The 23245-nt window shown below is 44.0% G+C and overlaps 1 protein-coding gene across 1 annotated transcript in view; it reads right to left on the bottom strand.

Annotated features, from left to right (window-relative positions):
* PTH1R (parathyroid hormone 1 receptor) overlaps positions 1-23245 on the bottom strand; it is a 206494-nt gene that overhangs the window by 41275 nt on the left and 141974 nt on the right. Inside the window, exons 6-8 of the mRNA XM_072154535.1 lie at positions 20895-21081; positions 13338-13491; positions 2413-2473 (exon numbers count right to left, since the gene is read on the bottom strand). Coding sequence (XP_072010636.1) covers positions 2413-2473; positions 13338-13491; positions 20895-21081 — 402 coding nt within the window. The remainder of the gene's footprint in view (positions 1-2412; positions 2474-13337; positions 13492-20894; positions 21082-23245) is intronic.

Genomic DNA, 23245 nt, shown 5'->3' with positions numbered 1-23245 from the left:
GTGTGTGCATGTTGCCAGAGCCCCTCTGGACTCGGGTGTACAGTCTGTTCTTCCAGCTGTTATGGGGGAATAGGCTGAACCTTATCAAGAGGGAGGTTACTTACCGCACGAGGAGACAAGGAGGGTTGTGTATGGTCAACCCTGTGGTGTTCCTAGTGAATACCTTTCTTAAGATCAATGTTGCAAACCTCTGGAAAGAGAGGGCTCCTCCGTGGGTATACTCCTGTAGGGGATGGTTTCGGCCTTTCTTCCAGGAATGGGAGACAGGAGGGCAAGTGAAGGATCTTCGTACACCGCATGGGCATCTTCCGGCTTACGCTACCCCGGTTCTGAAGGTGATTCGCCGGTGGGGTCTGGGAATGTGGGAGATCAGGACTTTGTCGAGGAAACTCCTTGACAGGAGGGTTCTGTTTGCCCGTTTCCAGAAGCCTCTGGCCCTCAGGGATTGCCCAAGTCGGGATCTTGGGGTGGGTTTAGGTCTTTTGAATTCCATCAGGATCCCCTTGAAGTTTTGGGACTTGGCTTGGCGCTGCTTCCATGGAAAGCTGTGTGTGAGGGACAATCTGAAGTGTAGGAGCTCTGAGGAAAGGGGTTGTCCCCGGGAGGAGTGCGGTGGCCTGCTGGAGAGCATGGACCACTTCCTGCTTCAGTGCCCCTTTAACACAGAGGTGTACAACCGGGTGGGCGTTTCCATCCATTGGCCCGGGTTGGCCGGTCTCTCCTATGCGGAGTGGGCCTATGGAGCATTCAGAGGCCTGGGTGGCCGGGACCGCTGCACGTTATTCCTAGTTAGCCTAGTGGTCAGGTACCACACGTGGAACGCACGGTGTTTAGTATCGACGCAGCGTAAAATCCTCCCGGTGGATGAGGTGGTTAGGAACATTCTGGGTGACCTGGTGAAGGTGCGCTCTCTGGAGTATGAGAGGCGGGGCACGGGGAGGGCCTCTCTCCTTTGGAGGGGGTTCTCCTTTAGTGTCCCTTAGTCCGTCATCTCCTCTCCTGGTGTTGGGCTGAAGCTGACACTGTAGATTTTTGTTTTGTATCTGAGCATGTAGTGATGTAGCGGCTTGCAGGTGCCGAACCTGGGCTTTATGTGGTTTGGATATATGTTGATATGTTTAATGTGTTTGTATCTTGTGTACAGTGTGTATATAGTTATATGTAGTTATAGTTCTTGTGTGTGTTTATAGGTTGGTTGGTTTTGGGGTGTTGGTGTTAGGGTGTTAGGTTGGGAGGGGGGTGGACGGGACTTGGACTGTACGATCCTGGGCACTGGTCTGGACTATATAACGCGAACTTTGGACGTTAGACCAGTGTCTGGGTGGGAGGGTGATGGGCGTGGGATTTAGTTAGCTATATTTAATGTTATTTAATGTTATTAATGTTATTTCAGTTATATTCATTGTTATTTCTATGTTTATTTCTTGTTCGTTTATGTGTATTTTGCTGTGTATTTTGCTGTGTATTTAAAAAAAAAAAAAAAAATTTAGGTGGTGGGAATGGGTGATGGTTTTGTTTGTTCTTATGCTGAGTGTGTGGTGTGTGTGTGGCTGGGCCAGGAGATTTCCGTAAGACTCTTTTAGTTTGTATTATTGTTTTGTTATTATTATTATTGTTTTATTTTGCCAGAAGTTATGGCTTGATTTATGTTTATGGTTGTTATGTTTTTCATTTTTATATAAAATAAAAGATTTACAGGATGTAACTCAGGATCAGTACAGGATAAGTAATGTCATGTATGTACACAGTGACTGCACCAGCAGCAGAATAGTGAGTGCAGCTCTGGGGTATAATACAGGATGTAACTCAGGATCAGTACAGGATAAGTAATGTCATGTATGTACAGTGACTGCACCAGCAGCAGAATAGTGAGTGCAGCTCTGGGGTATAATACAGGATGTAACTCAGGATCAGTACAGGATAAGTAATGTCATCTATGTACACAGTGACTGCACCAGCAGCAGAATAGTGAGTGCAGCTCTGGAGTATAATACAGGATGTAACTCAGGATCAGTACAGGATAAGTAATGTCATGTATGTACACAGTGACTGCACCAGCAGCAGAATAGTGAGTGCAGCTCTGGGGTATAATACAGGATGTAACTCAGGATCAGTACAGGATAAGTAATGTCATGTATGTACACAGTGACTGCACCAGCAGCAGAATAGTGAGTGCAGCTCTGGAGTATAATACAGGATGTAACTCAGGATCAGTACAGGATAAGTAATGTCATGTATGTACACAGTGACTGCACCAGCAGCAGAATAGTGAGTGCAGCTCTGGGGTATAATACAGGATGTAACTCAGGATCAGTACAGGATAAGTAATGTCATGTATGTACACAGTGACTGCACCAGCAGCAGAATAGTGAGCGCAGCTCTGGGGTATAATGCTGTAGGTCCTGTACTCACTCGGTGTCGGCTAGCCTGGCTCTTTCCCGCGCCCATATAGTGACAAATATAGCAGGAACTCCTAGAAGTAAGAGATTGTGATGTTAGTGACACGTCTCTGGTTGTATAACGTATAAGTAAATACAATAATATCACTAATAATGATGTTTCCAGTCTCTTTTGTTAACAGAAGCTTCTATCAGACATAGCAGGAAATGCTCCGCCCCCTTGTTCCCAATTTCATAATTGAGGAGGAAGGGGGGCAGTGTGAGAGTCCTGTCATCTCATTATCATTAGAGGGAGGAGTCAGCAGAGTCATCTCATTATCATTGAAGTGGGGGGGGGGGGGTCGGCAGAGTCATCTCATTATCATTAGAGGGTGGGGTCAGCAGAGTCATCTCATTATCATTAGAGGGTGGGGTCAGCAGAGTCATCTCATTATCATTAGGGGGTGGGGTCGGCAGAGTCATCTCATTATCATTAGGGGGTGGGGTCAGCAGAGTCATCTCATTATCATTAGGGGGTGGGGTCAGCAGAGTCATCTCATTATCATTAGGGGGTGGGGTCAGCAGAGTCATCTCATTATCATTAGGGGGTTGGGGTCAGCAGAGTCATCTCATTATCATTATAGGGGGGGGGTCGGCAGAGTAATCTCATTATCATTAGAGGGTGGGGTCAGCAGAGTCATCTCATTAACATTAGGGGGTGGGGTCAGCAGAGTCGTCTCATTATCATTAGAGGGTGGGGTCAGCAGAGTCATCTCATTATCATTAGGGGGTGGGGTCGGCAGAGTCATCTCATTATCATTAGGGGGTGGGGTCAGCAGAGTCATCTCATTATCATTAGGGGGTGGGGTCAGCAGAGTCATCTCATTATCATTAGGGGGTGGGGTCAGCAGAGTCATCTCATTATCATTAGGGGGTTGGGGTCAGCAGAGTCATCTCATTATCATTATAGGGGGGGGGTCGGCAGAGTAATCTCATTATCATTAGAGGGTGGGGTCAGCAGAGTCATCTCATTAACATTAGGGGGTGGGGTCAGCAGAGTCGTCTCATTATCATTAGAGGGTGGGGTCAGCAGAGTCATCTGATTATCATTAGAGGGGGGGGTCAGCAGAGTCATCTCATTATCATTAGAGGGTGGGGACAGCAGAGTCATCTCATTATCATTAGGGGGTGGGGTCAGCAGAGTCATCTCATTATTATTAGAGGGTGGGGTCGGCAGAGTCATCTCATCATTAGAAGGTGGGGTCAGCAGAGTCATCTCATTATCATTAGAGGGTGGGGTCAGCAGAGTCATCTCATTATCATTAGAGGGTGGAGTCAGCAGTCATCTCATTATCATTAGAGGGTGGAGTCAGCAGAGTCATCTCATTATTATTAGAGGGTGGGGTCAGCAGAGTCATCACATTATCATTAGAGGGTGGGGTCAGCAGAGTCATCTCATTATCATTAGAGGGAGGGGTCAGCAGAGTCATCTCATTATCATTAGAGGGTGGGGTCAGCAGAGTCATCTCATTATCATTAGAGGGTGGGGTCAGCAGAGTCATCTCATTATCATTAGAGGGTGGGGTCAGCAGAGTCATCTCATTAACATTAGAGGGTGGGGCCGGCAGAGTCATCTCATTATCATTAGAGGGTAGGGACAGCAGAGTCATCTCATTATCATTAGGGGGTGGGGTCAGCAGAGTCATCTCATTATCATTAGAGGGTGGGGTCAGCAGAGTCATCTCATTATCATTAAAGTGTGGGGTCAGCAGAGTCATCTCATTATCATTAGAGGGTGGGGACAGCAGAGTCATCTCATTATCATTATAGGGGGGGGATCGTCAGACTCATCTCATTATCATTAGAGGGCGGGGTCAGCAGAGTCATCACATTATCATTAGGGGGTGGGGTCAGCAGAGTCATCTCATTATCATTAGAGGGTGGGGTCAGCAGAGTCATCTCATTGTTATTAGAGGGTGGGGTCAGCAGAGTCATCTCATTATCATTAGAGGGCGGGGTCAGCAGAGTCATCTCATTATCATTATAGGGGGGGATCGTCAGACTCATCTCATTATCATTAGAGGGCGGGGTCAGCAGAGTCATCACATTATCATTAGGGGGTGGGGTCAGCAGAGTCATCTCATTATCATTAGAGGGTGGGGTCAGCAGAGTCATCTCATTGTTATTAGAGGGTGGGGTCAGCAGAGTCATCTCATTATCATTAGAGGGCGGGGTCAGCAGAGTCATCTCATTATCATTATAGGGGGGGGATCGTCAGACTCATCTCATTATCATTAGAGGGTGGGGTCAGCAGAGTCATCTCATTATCATTAGAGGGTGGGGCCGGCAGAGTCATCTCATTATCATTAGAGGGTGGGGCCGGCAGAGTCATCTCATTATCATTAGAGGGTGGGGTCAGCAGAGTCATCTCATTATCATTAAAGGGTGTGGTCAGCAGAGTCATCTCATTGTTATTAGAGGGTGGGGTCAGCAGAGTCATCTCATTATCATCAGAGGGTGGGGTCAGCAGAGTCATCTCATTATCATTATAGGGGGGGATCAGCAGAGTCATCTCATTGTTATTAGAGGGTGGGGTCAGCAGAGTCATCTCATTGTTATTAGAGGGTGGGGTCAGCAGAGTCATCTCATTATCATTAGAGGGTGGGGTCAGCAGAGTCATCTCATTATCATTAGAGGGTGGGGTCAGCAGAGTCATCTCATTGTTATTAGAGGGTGGGGTCAGCAGAGCTGTCATATTCAGTTGCACCCGGAATGTATTGGTATACATTTAGCGCCCCCTAGTGGTGGCTGCAGGGAGGAGGAGTCTTGTGATGGAGTCGGGAGCCCCTGAGATGTCTGGACTAATCCGGAGAGAATGAGATCTGTGACGGGGGACGGGCTGTACATCCCCACATTATACATATAATTTGTGATAAATGGAGACAGATGGATTCTAGTCCAGAGCGAGGAGCGGGGGAAGGGGGCGGAGCCTCCTGTTATTCTTGTCCTATCATAGACGGTTCCGCTAATTTGTCACAATCCATAAAAACAAGACGGGATTAAGCAAACCAGGAGCTGATCAGAAACGCCTGGGACATAAATCTACCGTAACCATAAATAATACACGAGGAATCCGTCTACGCCAGACGCCGGCGCTGCTGAGAGCGACTCACGTAACATCCACATTGTATGCGCTGTGCAAGCCGATAACCCACACACAGTGTGTACAATGCAGGAGCCACAGAGCCAGGTCCAGGCCGCAGAATACTGCACATATACACAGGGGGCAGTATTATAGCAGTTATATTCCTGTACATAGGGGGCAGTATTATAGTAGTTATATTCCTGTACATAGGGGGCAGTATTATAGTAGTTATATTCCTGTACATAGGGGGCAGTATTATAGTAGTTATATTCTTGTACATAGGGGGCAGTATTATAGTGGTTATATTCTTGTACATAGGGGGCAGTATTATAGTAGTTATATTCCTTTACATAGGGGGCAGTATTATAGCAGTTATATTCCTGTACATAGGGGGCAGTATTATAGTAGTTATATTCTTGTACATAGGGGGCAGTATTATAGTGGTTATATTCTTGTACATAGGGGCAGTATTATAGTAGTTATATTCTTGTACATAGGGGGCAGTATTATAGTAGTTATATTCTTGTACATAGGGGGCAGTATTATAGTAGTTATATTCCTGTACATAGGGGGCAGTATTATAGTAGTTATATTCCTGTACATAGGGGGCAGTATTATAGTAGTTATATTCCTGTACATAGGGAGCAGTATTATAGTATTTATATTCCTGTACATAGGGAGCAGTATTATAGTAGTTATATTCTTGTACATAGGGGGAGTATTATAGTAGTTATATTCTTGTACATAGGGGGCAGTATTATAGTAGTTATATTCCTGTACATAGGGGGCAGTATTATAGTAGCTATATCCCTGTACATAGGGGGCAGTATTATAGTAGTTATATTCCTGTACATAGGGGGCAGTATTATAGTAGTTATATTCCTGTACATAGGAGGCAGTATTATAGTAGTTATATCCCTGTACATAGGAGGCAGTATTATAGTAGTTATATTCTTGTACATAGGGGGCAGTATTATAGTATTTATATTCTTGTACATAGGGGGCAGTATTATAGTAGTTATATTCCTGTACATAGGGGGCAGTATTATAGTAGTTATATTCCTGTACATAGGGGGCAGTATTATAGTAGTTATATTCCTGTACATAGGAGGCAGTATTATAGTAGTTATATCCCTGTACATAGGGGGCAGTATTATAGTAGTTATATTCTTGTACATAGGGGGCAGTATTATAGCAGTTATATTCCTGTACATAGGGGGCAGTATTATAGTAGTTATATTCCTGTACATAGGGGGCAGTATTATAGTAGTTATATTCCTGTACATAGGGGGCAGTATTATAGTAGTTATATTCCTGTACATAGGGGGCAGTATTATAGTAGTTATATTCTTGTACATAGGGGGAGTATTATAGTAGTTATATCCCTGTACATAGGGGGCAGTATTATAGTAGTTATATCCCTGTACATAGGAGCAGTATTATAGTAGTTATATTCCTGTACATAGGGGGCAGTATTATAGTAGTTATATCCCTGTACATAGGAGCAGTATTATAGTAGTTATATTCCTGTACATAGGGGGCAGTATTATAGTAATTATATTCTTGTACATAGGGGGCAGTATTATAGTAGTTATATTCCTGTACATAGGGGGCAGTATTATAGTAGTTATATTCTTGTACATAGGGGGCAGTATTATAGTAGTTATATTCCTGTACATAGGGGGCGGCATTATAGTAGTTATATTCCTGTACATAGGGCGCAGTATTATAGTAGTTATATTCTTGTACATAGGCGGCAGTATTATAGTAGTTATATTCTTGTACATAGGCGGCAGTATTATAGTAGTTATATTCTTGTACATAGGCGGCAGTATTATAGTAGTTATATTTCTGTACATATGGGGCAGTATTATAGTAGTTATATTCCTGTACATAGGGGGCAGTATTATAGTAGTTATATTCTTGTACATAGGGGCAGTATTATAGTAGTTATATTCCTGTACATAGGAGGCAGTATTATAGTAGTTATATTCTTGTACATAGGGGGCAGTATTATAGTAGTTATATTCCTGTACATAGGGAGCAGTATTATAGTAGTTATATTCTTGTACATAGGGGGCAGTATTATAGTAGTTATATTCCTGTACATAGGGGGCAGTATTATAGTAGTTATATTCCTGTACATAGGGGGCAGTATTATAGTAGTTATATTCCTGTACATAGGGAGCAGTATTATAGTAGTTATATTCTTGTACATAGGGGGCAGTATTATAGTAGTTATATTCTTGTACATAGGGAGCAGTATTATAGTACTTATATTCTTGTATATAGGGGCAGTATTATAGTAGTTATATTCCTGTACATAGGAGGCAGTATTATAGTAGTTATATTCTTGTACATAGGGGGCAGTATTATAGTAGTTATATTCTTGTACATAGGGGGCAGTATTATAGTAGTTATATTCTTGTACATAGGGGACAGTATTATAGTAGTTATATTCCTGTACATAGGGGGCAGTATTATAGTAGTTATATTCTTGTACATAGGGGGCAGTATTATAGTAGTTATATTCCTGTACATAGGGGACAGTATTATAGTAGTTATACTCCTGTACATAGGGGGCAGTATTATAGTAGTTATATTCTTGTACATAGGCGGCAGTATTATAGTAGTTATATTCCTGTACATAGGGGGCAGTATTATAGTAGTTATATTCCTGTACATAGGGGACAGTATTATAGTAGTTATATCCCTGTACATAGGAGGCAGTATTATAGTAGTTATATTCCTGTACATAGGGGGCAGTATTATAGTAGTTATATTCTTGTACATAGGCGGCAGTATTATAGTAGTTATACTCCTGTACATAGGGGGCAGTATTATAGTAGTTATATTCTTGTACATAGGAGGCAGTATTATAGTAGTTATATTCCTGTACATAGGGGGCAGTATTATAGTAGTTATATTCTTGTACATAGGCGGCAGTATTATAGTAGTTATATTCCTGTACATAGGGGGCAGTATTATAGTAGTTATATTCCTGTACATAGGGGACAGTATTATAGTAGTTATATTCCTGTACATAGGGGGCAGTATTATAGTAGTTATATTCTTGTACATAGGGGGCAGTATTATAGTAGTTATATTCTTGTACATAGGAGGCAGTATTATAGTAGTTATATTTCTGTACATAGGGGGCAGTATTATAGTAGTTATATTCTTGTACATAGGGGGCAGTATTATAGTAGTTATATTCTTGTACATAGGGGGCAGTATTATAGTAGTTATATTTCTGTACATAGGGGGCAGTATTATAGTAGTTATATTCTTGTACATAGGGGGCAGTATTATAGTAGTTATATTCCTGTACATAGGGAGCAGTATTATAGTAGTTATATTCCTGTACATAGGGAGCAGTATTATAGTAGTTATATTCTTGTACATAGGGGGCAGTATTATAGTAGTTATATTCCTGTACATAGGGGGCAGTATTATAGTAGTTATATTCTTGTACATAGGGGGCAGTATTATAGTAGTTATCTTCCTGTACATAGGGGGCAGTATTATAGTAGTTATATTCTTGTACATAGGGGGCAGTATTATAGTAGTTATATTCTTGTACATAGGGAGCAGTATTATAGTAGTTATATTCTTGTATATAGGGGCAGTATTATAGTAGTTATATTCCTGTACATAGGAGGCAGTATTATAGTAGTTATATTCTTGTACATAGGGGGCTGTATTATAGTAGTTATATTCTTGTACATAGGGGGCAGTATTATAGTAGTTATATTCTTGTACATAGGGGGCAGTATTATAGTAGTTATATTCTTGTACATAGAGGGCAGTATTATAGTAGTTATATTCTTGTACATAGGGGGCAGTATTATAGTAGTTATATTCTTGTACATAGGGGGCAGTATTATAGTAGTAATATTCTTGTACATAGGGGGCAGTATTATAGTAGTTATATTCCTGTACATAGGGGGCAGTATTATAGTAGTTATATTCCTGTACATAGGGGGCAGTATTATAGTAGTTATATTCCTGTACATAGGGGGCAGTATTATAGTAGTTATATTCCTGTACATAGGGGGCAGTATTATAGTAGTTATATTCCTGTACATAGGGGGCAGTATTATAGTAGTTATATTCCTGTACATAGGGAGCAGTATTATAGTATTTATATTCCTGTACATAGGGAGCAGTATTATAGTAGTTATATTCTTGTACATAGGGGGAGTATTATAGTAGTTATATTCTTGTACATAGGGGGCAGTATTATAGTAGTTATATTCCTGTACATAGGGGGCAGTATTATAGTAGCTATATCCCTGTACATAGGGGGCAGTATTATAGTAGTTATATTCCTGTACATAGGGGGCAGTATTATAGTAGTTATATTCCTGTACATAGGAGGCAGTATTATAGTAGTTATATCCCTGTACATAGGAGGCAGTATTATAGTAGTTATATTCTTGTACATAGGGGGCAGTATTATAGTATTTATATTCTTGTACATAGGGGGCAGTATTATAGTAGTTATATTCCTGTACATAGGGGGCAGTATTATAGTAGTTATATTCCTGTACATAGGGGGCAGTATTATAGTAGTTATATTCCTGTACATAGGAGGCAGTATTATAGTAGTTATATCCCTGTACATAGGGGGCAGTATTATAGTAGTTATATTCTTGTACATAGGGGGCAGTATTATAGCAGTTATATTCCTGTACATAGGGGGCAGTATTATAGTAGTTATATTCCTGTACATAGGGGGCAGTATTATAGTAGTTATATTCCTGTACATAGGGGGCAGTATTATAGTAGTTATATTCCTGTACATAGGGGGCAGTATTATAGTAGTTATATTCTTGTACATAGGGGGAGTATTATAGTAGTTATATCCCTGTACATAGGGGGCAGTATTATAGTAGTTATATCCCTGTACATAGGAGCAGTATTATAGTAGTTATATTCCTGTACATAGGGGGCAGTATTATAGTAGTTATATCCCTGTACATAGGAGCAGTATTATAGTAGTTATATTCCTGTACATAGGGGGCAGTATTATAGTAATTATATTCTTGTACATAGGGGGCAGTATTATAGTAGTTATATTCCTGTACATAGGGGGCAGTATTATAGTAGTTATATTCTTGTACATAGGGGGCAGTATTATAGTAGTTATATTCCTGTACATAGGGGGCGGCATTATAGTAGTTATATTCCTGTACATAGGGCGCAGTATTATAGTAGTTATATTCTTGTACATAGGCGGCAGTATTATAGTAGTTATATTCTTGTACATAGGCGGCAGTATTATAGTAGTTATATTCTTGTACATAGGCGGCAGTATTATAGTAGTTATATTTCTGTACATATGGGGCAGTATTATAGTAGTTATATTCCTGTACATAGGGGGCAGTATTATAGTAGTTATATTCTTGTACATAGGGGCAGTATTATAGTAGTTATATTCCTGTACATAGGAGGCAGTATTATAGTAGTTATATTCTTGTACATAGGGGGCAGTATTATAGTAGTTATATTCCTGTACATAGGGAGCAGTATTATAGTAGTTATATTCTTGTACATAGGGGGCAGTATTATAGTAGTTATATTCCTGTACATAGGGGGCAGTATTATAGTAGTTATATTCCTGTACATAGGGGGCAGTATTATAGTAGTTATATTCCTGTACATAGGGAGCAGTATTATAGTAGTTATATTCTTGTACATAGGGGGCAGTATTATAGTAGTTATATTCTTGTACATAGGGAGCAGTATTATAGTACTTATATTCTTGTATATAGGGGCAGTATTATAGTAGTTATATTCCTGTACATAGGAGGCAGTATTATAGTAGTTATATTCTTGTACATAGGGGGCAGTATTATAGTAGTTATATTCTTGTACATAGGGGGCAGTATTATAGTAGTTATATTCTTGTACATAGGGGACAGTATTATAGTAGTTATATTCCTGTACATAGGGGGCAGTATTATAGTAGTTATATTCTTGTACATAGGGGGCAGTATTATAGTAGTTATATTCCTGTACATAGGGGACAGTATTATAGTAGTTATACTCCTGTACATAGGGGGCAGTATTATAGTAGTTATATTCTTGTACATAGGCGGCAGTATTATAGTAGTTATATTCCTGTACATAGGGGGCAGTATTATAGTAGTTATATTCCTGTACATAGGGGACAGTATTATAGTAGTTATATCCCTGTACATAGGAGGCAGTATTATAGTAGTTATATTCCTGTACATAGGGGGCAGTATTATAGTAGTTATATTCTTGTACATAGGCGGCAGTATTATAGTAGTTATACTCCTGTACATAGGGGGCAGTATTATAGTAGTTATATTCTTGTACATAGGAGGCAGTATTATAGTAGTTATATTCCTGTACATAGGGGGCAGTATTATAGTAGTTATATTCTTGTACATAGGCGGCAGTATTATAGTAGTTATATTCCTGTACATAGGGGGCAGTATTATAGTAGTTATATTCCTGTACATAGGGGACAGTATTATAGTAGTTATATTCCTGTACATAGGGGGCAGTATTATAGTAGTTATATTCTTGTACATAGGGGGCAGTATTATAGTAGTTATATTCTTGTACATAGGAGGCAGTATTATAGTAGTTATATTTCTGTACATAGGGGGCAGTATTATAGTAGTTATATTCTTGTACATAGGGGGCAGTATTATAGTAGTTATATTCTTGTACATAGGGGGCAGTATTATAGTAGTTATATTTCTGTACATAGGGGGCAGTATTATAGTAGTTATATTCTTGTACATAGGGGGCAGTATTATAGTAGTTATATTCCTGTACATAGGGAGCAGTATTATAGTAGTTATATTCCTGTACATAGGGAGCAGTATTATAGTAGTTATATTCTTGTACATAGGGGGCAGTATTATAGTAGTTATATTCCTGTACATAGGGGGCAGTATTATAGTAGTTATATTCTTGTACATAGGGGGCAGTATTATAGTAGTTATCTTCCTGTACATAGGGGGCAGTATTATAGTAGTTATATTCTTGTACATAGGGGGCAGTATTATAGTAGTTATATTCTTGTACATAGGGAGCAGTATTATAGTAGTTATATTCTTGTATATAGGGGCAGTATTATAGTAGTTATATTCCTGTACATAGGAGGCAGTATTATAGTAGTTATATTCTTGTACATAGGGGGCTGTATTATAGTAGTTATATTCTTGTACATAGGGGGCAGTATTATAGTAGTTATATTCTTGTACATAGGGGGCAGTATTATAGTAGTTATATTCTTGTACATAGAGGGCAGTATTATAGTAGTTATATTCTTGTACATAGGGGGCAGTATTATAGTAGTTATATTCTTGTACATAGGGGGCAGTATTATAGTAGTAATATTCTTGTACATAGGGGGCAGTATTATAGTAGTTATATTCCTGTACATAGGGGGCAGTATTATAGTAGTTATATTCCTGTACATAGGGGGCAGTATTATAGTAGTTATATTCCTGTACATAGGGGGCAGTATTATAGTAGTTATATTCCTGTACATAGGGGGCAGTATTATAGTAGTTATATTCTTGTACATAGGGGGCAGTATTATAGTAGTTATATCCCTGTACATAGGGGGTAGTATTATAGTAGTTATATTCTTGTACATAGGGGGCAGTATTATAGTAGTTATATTCTAGTACAGTGAGGTAGGTAGCAGTGTTATATGTGATAGTTATGGGGGTGATACAATATATAATGTGTAATCTGTGTCTCTTCCACCTTCTCTATTTGTGATTATACTTCTGGTTTGGACGTTGCATATATTTTATACTCACCCCATCCAAAGAGTGTGAACCCCCAGAGGAATTTTTTATCAGAGAAAAAAGCCATAAATATGAGACAATGGAGGTAAAGTCCCTCCACGAGGATCCAGTAGTAATTTGTAGCCAAAAAATAAAGGAAAAATGTGACAGTAACTTTACATCCGACCTAAAAAGAGAAAGACAAAGAGGGAAATATTTACAAAATTATTTTCAGAAAAATGTATAAAAATAATAAATAAAATTAGGGAAAAAAGATTTAAAAAATGATAAAAAGGCAGAGACCAATGGAGAAGCCACATTGTGCTTGTATATAGCCACGCCCCTTTCTCCCCAAGGGAGAAAACTACAGCTTCCCAGTGTCCCTGCTGAGGTCCCTTTCCATCTCCCATGTACATCATATCACCTGTATCTCTATAGTTTGGTGCCTGAGCTACAGGTTGCCGGTGTCCCTGCTGAGGTCCCTTTCCATCTCCCATGTACATCATATCACCTGTATCTCTCTATAGTTTGGTGCCTGTGCTACAGGTACCCAGTGTCCCTGCTGAGGTCCCTTTCCATCTCCCATCTACATCCTATCACCTGTATCTCTATAGTTTGGTGCCTGAGCTACAGATTCCCGGTGTCCCTGCTGAGGTCCCTTTCCATCTCCCATGTATATCCTATCACCTGTATCTCTATAGTTTGGTGCCTGAGCTACAGGTTCCCGGAGTCCCTGCTGAGGTCCCTTTCCATCTCCCATGTACATCCTATCACCTGTATCTCCCTATAGTTTGGTGCCTGAGCTACAGGTTCCCGGTGTCCCTGCTGAGGTCTTTCCATCTCCCATGTACATCCTATCACCTGTATCTCTATATAGTTTGGTGCCTGAGCTACAGGTTCCCGGTGTCCCTGCTGAGGTCCCTTTCCATCTCCCATGTACATCCTATCACCTGTATCTCTCTATAGTGTGGTGCCTGAGCTACAGGTTCTTGGTCTCCTTGCTGAGGTCCCTGTCCATCTCCCATGTACACCCTATCACCTGTATCTCTCAATAGTTTGGTGCCTGAGCTACAGGTTCCCGGTGTCCCTGCTGAGGTCCCTTTCCATCTCCCATGTACATCCTATCACCTGTATCTCTCTATAGTGTGGTGCCTGAGCTACAGGTTCCCGGTCTCCTTGCTGAGGTCCCTGTCCATCTCGCATGTACACCCTATCACCTGTATCTCTCAATAGTTTGGTGCCTGAGCTACAGGTTCCCGGTGTCCCTGCTGAGGTCCCTTTCCATCTCCCATGTACATCCTATCACCTGTATCTCTCAATAGTTTGGTGCCTGAGCTACAGGTTCCCGGTGTCCCTGCTGAGTTTCCCTTTCCATCTCCCATCTACATCCTATCACCTGTTTCTCTCTATAGTTTGGTGCCTGAGCTACAGGTTCCGGGTGTCCCTGCTGAGGTCCCTTTCCACCTACCATGTACATCATACCACGTGTATATCTCTATAGTTTGGTGCCTGAGCTACAGGTTCCCGGTGTCCCTGCTGAGGTCCATTTCCATCTCCCATGTACATCATATCACCTGTATCTCTCTATAGTTTAGTGCCTGTGCTACAGGTTCCCAGTCTCCTTGCTGAGGTCCCTTTCCATCTCCCATGTACATCATATCACCTGTATCTCTCTATAGTTTGGTGCCTGAGCTACAGGTTCCCGATGTCCCTGCTGAGGTCCCTTTCCATCTCCCATGTACATCATATCACCTGTATCTCTCTATAGTTTAGTGCCTGTGCTACAGGTTCCCAGTGTCCCTGCTGAGGTCCCTTTCCATCTCCCATGTACATCCTATCACCTGTATCTCTCTATAGTTTGGTGCCTGAGCTACAGATTCCCGTTGTCCCTGCTGAGGTCCCTTTTCACCTACCATGTACATCCTATCACCTGTATCGCTCTATAGTTTGGTGCCTGAACTACAGGTTCCCGTTGTCCTTGCTAAGGTCTCTTTCCATCTCGAATGTACATCCTATCACCTGTATCTCTCTATTGTTTGGTGCCTGAGCTGCAGGTTCCCGGTGTCCCGGATGAGGTCTTTCCATCTCCCGTGTAAATCCTATCATTTGCATCTCTCTATAGCTTGTTGCCTGAGCTACAGGTTCCCGGTGTCCTTGCTGAGGTCCCTTTCCATCTCCCATGTACATCCTATCACCTGTATCTCTCTATACTTTGGTGCCTGAGCTACAGGTTCCTAGTGTCCCTGCTGAGGTCCCTTTCCATCTCCCATGTACATCCTATCACCTGTATCTCTCTATAGTGTGGTGCCTGAGCTACAGGTTCCCGGTGTCCTTGCTGAGGTCCCTTTCCATCTCCCATGTACATCCTATCACCTGTATCTCCCTATAGTTTGGTGCCTGAGCTACAGGTTCCCGGTGTCCTTGCTGAGGTCTGTTTCCATCTCCCATGTACACCCTATCACTTGTATATCTCTATAGTTTGGTTCCTGAGCTACAGGTTCCTAGTGTCCCTGCTGAGGTCCCTTTCCATCTCCCATGTACATCCTATCACCTGTATCTCTCTATAGTGTGGTGCCTGAGCTACAGGTTCCCGGTGTCCCTGCTGAGGTCCCTGTCCATCTCCCATGTACACCCTATCACATGTATCTCTCTAAAGTTTGGTTCCTGAGCTACAGGTTCCTAGTGTCCCTGCTGTGGTCCCTTTCCATCTCCCATGTACATCCTATCACCTGTATCTCTCTATAGTTTGGTGCCTGAGCTACAGGTTCCCGGTGTCCCTGCTGAGGTCCCTTTCCATCTCCCATGTACATCCTATCACCTGTATCTCTCTATAGTGTGGTGCCTGAGCTACAGGTTCCCGGTCTCCTTGCTGAGGTCCCTGTCCATCTCCCATGTACACCCTATCACATGTATCTCTCTAAAGTTTGGTTCCTGAGCTACAGGTTCCTAGTGTCCCTGCTGTGGTCCCTTTCCATCTCCCATGTACATCCTATCACCTGTATCTCTCTATAGTTTGGTGCCTGAGCTACAGGTTCCCGGTGTCCCTGCTGAGGTCCCTTTCCATCTCCCATGTACACCCTATCACCTGTATCTCTCTAAAGTTTGGTTCCTGAGCTACAGGTTCCTAGTGTCCCTGCTGTGGTCCCTTTCCATCTCCCATGTACATCCTATCACCTGTATCTCTCTATAGTGTGGTGCCTGAGCTACAGGTTCCCGGTGTCCCTGCTGAGGTCTTTCCATCTCCCATGTACATCCTATCACCTGTATCTCTCTATTGTTTGGTGCCTGAGCTACAGGTTCCCGGTCTCCTTGCTGAGGTCCCTTTTCATCCCCCATGTACATCATATCACCTGTATCTCTCTATAGTTTGGTGCCTGAGCTACAGGTTCCCGGTGTCCCTGCTGAGGTCCCTTTCCATCTCCCATCTACATCCTATCACCTGTATCTCTCTATAGTTTGGTGCCTGTGCTACAGGTTCCCAGTGTCCCTGCTGAGGTCCCTTTCCATCTCCCATGTACATCCTATCACCTGTATCTCTCTATAGTTTGGTGCCTGAGCTACAGGTTCCCAGTGTCCCTGCTGAGGCCCCTTTCCATCTCCCATGTACATCATATCACCTGTATCTCTCCATAGTTTGGTGCCTGAGCTACAGGTTCCCGGTGTCCCTGCTGAGGTCCCTTTCCACCTACCATGTACATCCTATCACCTGTATCGCTCTATAGTTTGGTGCCTGAACTACAGGTTCCCGTTGTCCCTGCCCAGGTCTTTTTCCATCTCGAATGTACATCCTATCACCTGTATCTCTCTATTGTTTGGTGCCTGAGCTACAGGTTCCCGGTGTCCCGGATGAGGTCTTTCAATCTCCCGTGTACATCCTATCATTTGCATCTCTCTATAGCTTGTTGCCTGAGCTACAGGTTCCCGGTGTCCTTGCTGGGGTCCCTTTCCATCTCCCATGTACATCCTATCACCTGTATCTCCCTATAGTTTAGTGCCTGAGCTACAGGTTCTTGGTGTCCCTGCTGAGGTCTGTTTCCATCTCCCATGTACACCCTATCACCTGTATCTCTCTATAGCTTGTTGCCTGAGCTACAGGTTCCCGGTGTCCTTGCTGAGGTCTGTTTCCATCTCCCATGTACACCCTATCACCTGTATCTCTCTATAGTTTGGTGCCTGAGCTACAGGTTCCTAGTGTCCCTGCTGTGGTCCCTTTCCATCTCCCATGTACATCCTATCACCTGTATCTCTCTATAGTGTGGTGCCTGAGCTACAGGTTCCCGGTGTCCCTGCTGAGGTCCCTTTCCATCTCCCATGTACATCATATTACCTGTATCTCTCTATAGTTTGTTGCCTGAACTACAGGTTCCCAGTCTCCTTGGTGAGGTCCCTTTCCATCTCCCATGTACATCCTATCACCTGTATCTTTCTATAGTTTGGTGCCTAAGCTACAGGTTGCCGGAGTCCCTGCTGAGGTCCCTTTCCATCTCCTATGTATATCCTATCACCTGTATCTCTCCATAGTTTGGTGCCTGAGCTACAGGTATTCGGTGTTCCTGCTGAGGTCCCTTTCCACCTACCATGTACATCATACCACCTGTATATCTCTATAGTTTGGTGCCTGAGCTACAGGTTTCCGGTGTCCCTGCTGAGGTCCCTTTCCATCTCCCATGTACATCATATCACCTGTATCTCTCTATAGTTTGGTGCCTGAACTACAGGTTCCTAGTCTCCTTGCTGAGGTCCCTTTCCATCTCCCATGTACATCATATCACCTGTATCTCTCTATAGTTTGATGCCTGAGCTACAGGTTCCCGATGTCCCTGCTGAGGTCCCTTTCCATCTCCCATGTACATCCTATCACCTGTATCTCCCTATAGTTTAGTGCCTGAGCTACAGGTTCCTGGTGTCCCTGCTGAGGTCTGTTTCCATTTCCCATGTACACCTATCACCTGTATCTCTCTATAGTTTGGTGCCTGTGCTACAGGTACCCAGTGTCCCTGCTGAGGTCCCTTTCCATCTCCCATGTACATCATATCACCTGTATCTCTCTATAGTTTGGTGCCTGAGCTACAGGTTCCGGGTGTCCCTGCTGAGGTCCCTTTCCATCTCCCATGTACATCATATCACCTGTATCTCTCTATAGTTTGTTGCCTGAACTACAGGTTCCCAGTCTCCTTGGTGAGGTCCCTTTCCATCTCCCATGTAGATCCTATCACCTGTATCTTTCTATAGTTTGGTGCCTAAGCTACAGGTTGCCGGAGTCCCTGCTGAGGTCCCTTTCCATCTCCTATGTATATCCTATCACCTGTATCTCTCCATAGTTTGGTGCCTGAGCTACAGGTTTCCGGTGTTCCTGCTGAGGTCCCTTTCCACCTACCATGTACATCATACCACCTGTATATCTCTATAGTTTGGTGCCTGAGCTACAGGTTTCCGGTGTCCCTGCTGAGGTCCCTTTCCATCTCCCATGTACATCATATCACCTGTATCTCTCTATAGTTTGGTGCCTGAACTACAGGTTCCTAGTCTCCTTGCTGAGGTCCCTTTCCATCTCCCATGTACATCATATCACCTGTATCTCTCTATAGTTTGATGCCTGAGCTACAGGTTCCCGATGTCCCTGCTGAGGTCCCTTTCCATCTCCCATGTACATCCTATCACCTGTATCTCTCTATAGTTTGGTGCCTGTGCTACAGGTTCCCAGTGTCCCTGCTGAGGACCCTTTCCATCTCCCATCTACATCCTATCACCTGTATCTCTCTATAGTTTGGTGCCTGTGCTACAGGTTCCCAGTGTCTCTGATGAGATCCCTTTCCATCTCCCATCTACATCATATCACCTGTATCTCTCTATAGTTTGTTGCCTGAGCTACAGGTTCCCGATGTCCCTGCTGAGGTCCCTTTCCATCTCCCATGTACATCCTATCACCTGTATCTCTCTATAGTTTGGTGCCTGAGCTACAGGTTCCCGGTGTCCCTGCTGAGGACCCTTTCCATCTCCCATCTACATCCTATCACCTGTATCTCTCTATAGTTTGGTGCCTGTGCTACAGGTTCCCAGTGTCTCTGATGAGATCCCTTTCCATCTCCCATCTACATCATATCACCTGTATCTCGCTATAGTTTGGTGCCTGAGCTACAAGTTCCCAGTGTCCCTGCTGAGGTCCCTTTCCATCTCCCATGTACATCATATCACCTGTATCTCTCTATAGTTTGGTGCCTGAGCTACAGGTTCCCGGTGTCCCTGCTGAGGTCCCTTTCCACCTACCATGTACATCCTATGACCTGTATCGCTCTATAGTTTGGTGCCCGAACTACAGGTTCCCGTTGTCCCTGCTAAGGTCTCTTTCCATCTCGAATGTACATCCTATCACCTGTATCTCTCTATTGTTTGGTGCCTGAGCTACAGGTTCCCGGTGTCCCGGATGAGGTCTTTCCATCTCCCGTGTACATCCTATCACCTGTATCTCCCTATAGTTTAGTGCCTGAGCTACAGGTTCCTGGTGTCCCTGCTGAGGTCTGTTTCCATTTCCCATGTACATCCTATCACCTGTATCTCTCTATAGTTTGGTTCCTGAGCTACAGGTTCCTAGTGTCCCTGCTGTGGTCCCTTTCCATCTCCCATGTACATCCTATCACCTGTATCTCTCTATAGTGTGGTGCCTGAGCTACAGGTTCCCGGTGTCCCTGCTGAGGTCCCTTTTCATCCCCCATGTACATCATATCACCTGTATCTCTCTATAGTTTGGTGCCTGAGCTACAGGTTCCCGGTGTACCTGCTGAGGTCGCTTTCCATCTCCCATGTACATCCTATCACCCTTATCTCTCTATAGTTTGGTGCCTGAGCTACAGGTTCCCAGTGTCTCTGATGAGATCCCTTTCCATCTCGCATGTACATTTTATCACCTGTATCTCCCTATAGTTTGGTGCCTGAGCTACAGGTTCCTGGTGTCCCTGCTGAGGTCACTTTCCATCTCCCATGTACATCCTATCGCCTGCATCTCTCTTTAGTTTGGTGCCTGAGCTACAGTTTCCCGGTGTCCCTGCCAAGGTTTGTGCCTCTATTCTCAATACAAATGGCCTCCATCTCACGTGTACATCCCATTATCAAATTATTCAAGACCTACCTCAATGGGAAGGTCCCTGAGCAAAAGGTTCCTACTTCTCTGGTTCTCTGCTTAGATGTGTTAGATTCTCCAAATTGTGGCCCAAATTACAAAAAAGTTCAACTGTTTTCTGGCTACATCCGTGTCTGTGCGTTTGATGCCATCAGAAGTGCCTGATCCTTGCATGGAGGCTACAGGATGAGTCACAGGAGTCTCCAGTAGTCCAGGAGTAGCCCCAGCAGAAGCTTGTAGCTGGGAACTAATTGCTCAGGCACCTTTGCGTTACATACCGGGAGCTATGGGGATTGGCCGGATATTTCCCTATAAATAACTCCAGAGCAAAGAGAAGCCACAAACTGGACCCTGTGAGTGATGTGACTGATGCCACCATGGAGAGGGGCCACGGACCCCCAGAACTGCAGCGTTCATGTGTATGCATTGCCTCTAATTTGCCATCATGTAATCACTTCCTGTCCGTCACTTACAAACTGGGACTTGTCCATCGGCGTCGGCTCCATCATCGACTTCAAGTCGCTTTCCGAAAAGTGCTCCATCTCCTCGAAAGGGTTTCCGGAGTAGAGGACGGCGTCCTTCACGAAGATGCTGACGGCGCGCAGCATGAAGGACACAAAGAGGTGCATGTGGATGTAATTCCGGGTGCAGTGCAGGCGCCTGGACAAGACAAAAACATCAAAACCGTCAGAATCACCTGTTCTGCCTCTCGTGTAGGAGAAGTCGTCACTCGGTCTCGGCCGTTACCCAGAACCGTCGCTGACACAGTGTAAGCAGCTTGTAATAAGCGGCCAATTAAGTCCCTCTGGGGGGCGCTATATTAGCCGCTCATGTAGAGGGGAAGCTCAGCGTGACGGGAGCGACCAGCGGACTGCGCTGATAACATCCGCTCTGCGCTAAGGACCTAACTACTGTTTGTCTTCCCCTATGTCTAGTGTAGAAGTCCCCAGGCAGGCTGTTACATTGTGTCCCGAGGAATTCTCCAGGATTACAGGATACACGGAGCATCTGTCCTGGGGAGTCCTGCTGTTACATTGTATCCCCAGGAATTCTCCAGGATTACAGGATACACGGAGCATCTGTCCTGGGGAGTCCTGCTGTTACATTGTATCCCCAGGAATTCTCCAGGATTACAGGATACACGGAGCATCTGTCCTGGGGAGTCCTGCTGTTACATTGTATCCCGAGGAATTCTCCAGGATTACAGGATACACGGAGCATCTGTCCTGGGGAGTCCTGCTGTTACATTGTATCCTGAGGAATTCTCCAGGATTACAGGATACACGGAGCATCTGTCCTGGGGAGTCCTGCTGTTACATTGTGTCCCCAGGAATTCTTCAGGATTACAGGATACACGGAGCATCTGTCCTGGAGAGTCCTGCTGTTACATTGTATCCCCAGGAATTCTTCAGGATTACAGGATACACGGAGCATCTGTCCTGGGGAGTCCTGCTGTTACATTGTATCCCGAGGAATTCTCCAGGATTACAGGATACACGGAGCATCTGTCCTGGAGAGTCCTGCTGTTACATTGTATCCCCAGGAATTCTCCAGGATTACAGGATACACGGAGCATCTGTCCTGGAGAGTCCTGCTGTTACATTGTATCCCCAGGAATTCTCCAGGATTACAGGATACACGGAGCATCTGTCCTGGAGAGTCCTGCTGTTACATTGTATCCCCAGGAATTCTCCAGGATTACAGGATACACGGAGCATCTGTCCTGGAGAGTCCTGCTGTTACATTGTATCCCCAGGAATTCTCCAGGATTACAGGATACACGGAGCATCTGTCCTGGGGAGTCCTGCTGTTACATTGTATCCCCAGGAATTCTCCAGGATTACAGGATACACGGAGCATCTGTCCTGGGGAGTCCTGCTGTTACATTGTATCCCCAGGAATTCTCCAGGATTACAGGATACACGGAGCATCTGTCCTGGGGAGTCCTGCTGTTACATTGTATCTCCAGGAATTCTCCAGAATTACAGGATACACGGAGCATCTGTCCTGGGGAGTCCTGCTGTTACATTGTATCCCCAGGAATTCTCCAGGATTACAGGATACACGGAGCATCTGTCCTGGGGAGTCCTGCTGTTACATTGTATCCCCAGGAATTCTCCAGGATTACAGGATACACGGAGCATCTGTCCTGGGGAGTCCTGCTGTTACATTGTATCCCCAGGAATTCTCCAGGATTACAGGATACACGGAGCATCTGTCCTGGGGAGTCCTGCTGTTACATTGTATCCCCAGGAATTCTCCAGGATTACAGGATACACGGAGCATCTGTCCTGGGGAGTCCTGCTGTTACATTGTATCCCCAGGAATTCTCCAGGATTACAGGATACACGGAGCATCTGTCCTGGGGAGTCCTGCTGTTACATTGTGTCCCCAGGAATTCTTCAGGATTACAGGATACACGGAGCATCTGTCCTGGAGAGTCCTGCTGTTACATTGTATCCCCAGGAATTCTCCAGGATTACAGGATACACGGAGCATCTGTCCTGGAGAGTCCTGCTGTTACATTGTATCCCCAGGAATTCTCCAGGATTACAGGATACACGGAGCATCTGTCCTGGGGAGTCCTGCTGTTACATTGTATCCCCAGGAATTCTCCAGGATTACAGGATACACGGAGCATCTGTCCTGGGGAGTCCTGCTGTTACATTGTATCACGAGGAATTCTCCAGGATTACAGGATACACGGAGCATCTGTCCTGGGGAGTCCTGCTGTTACATTGTATCCCCAGGAATTCTCCAGGATTACAGGATACACGGAGCATCTGTCCTGGGGAGTCCTGCTGTTACATTGTATCCCCAGGAA

Source organism: Engystomops pustulosus, chromosome 5 (genome assembly GCF_040894005.1).
Source record: "Engystomops pustulosus chromosome 5, aEngPut4.maternal, whole genome shotgun sequence".
Classification (NCBI taxonomy): Eukaryota; Metazoa; Chordata; class Amphibia; order Anura; family Leptodactylidae; genus Engystomops; species Engystomops pustulosus.
This window is presented reverse-complemented; position numbering and strand designations above follow the sequence as displayed.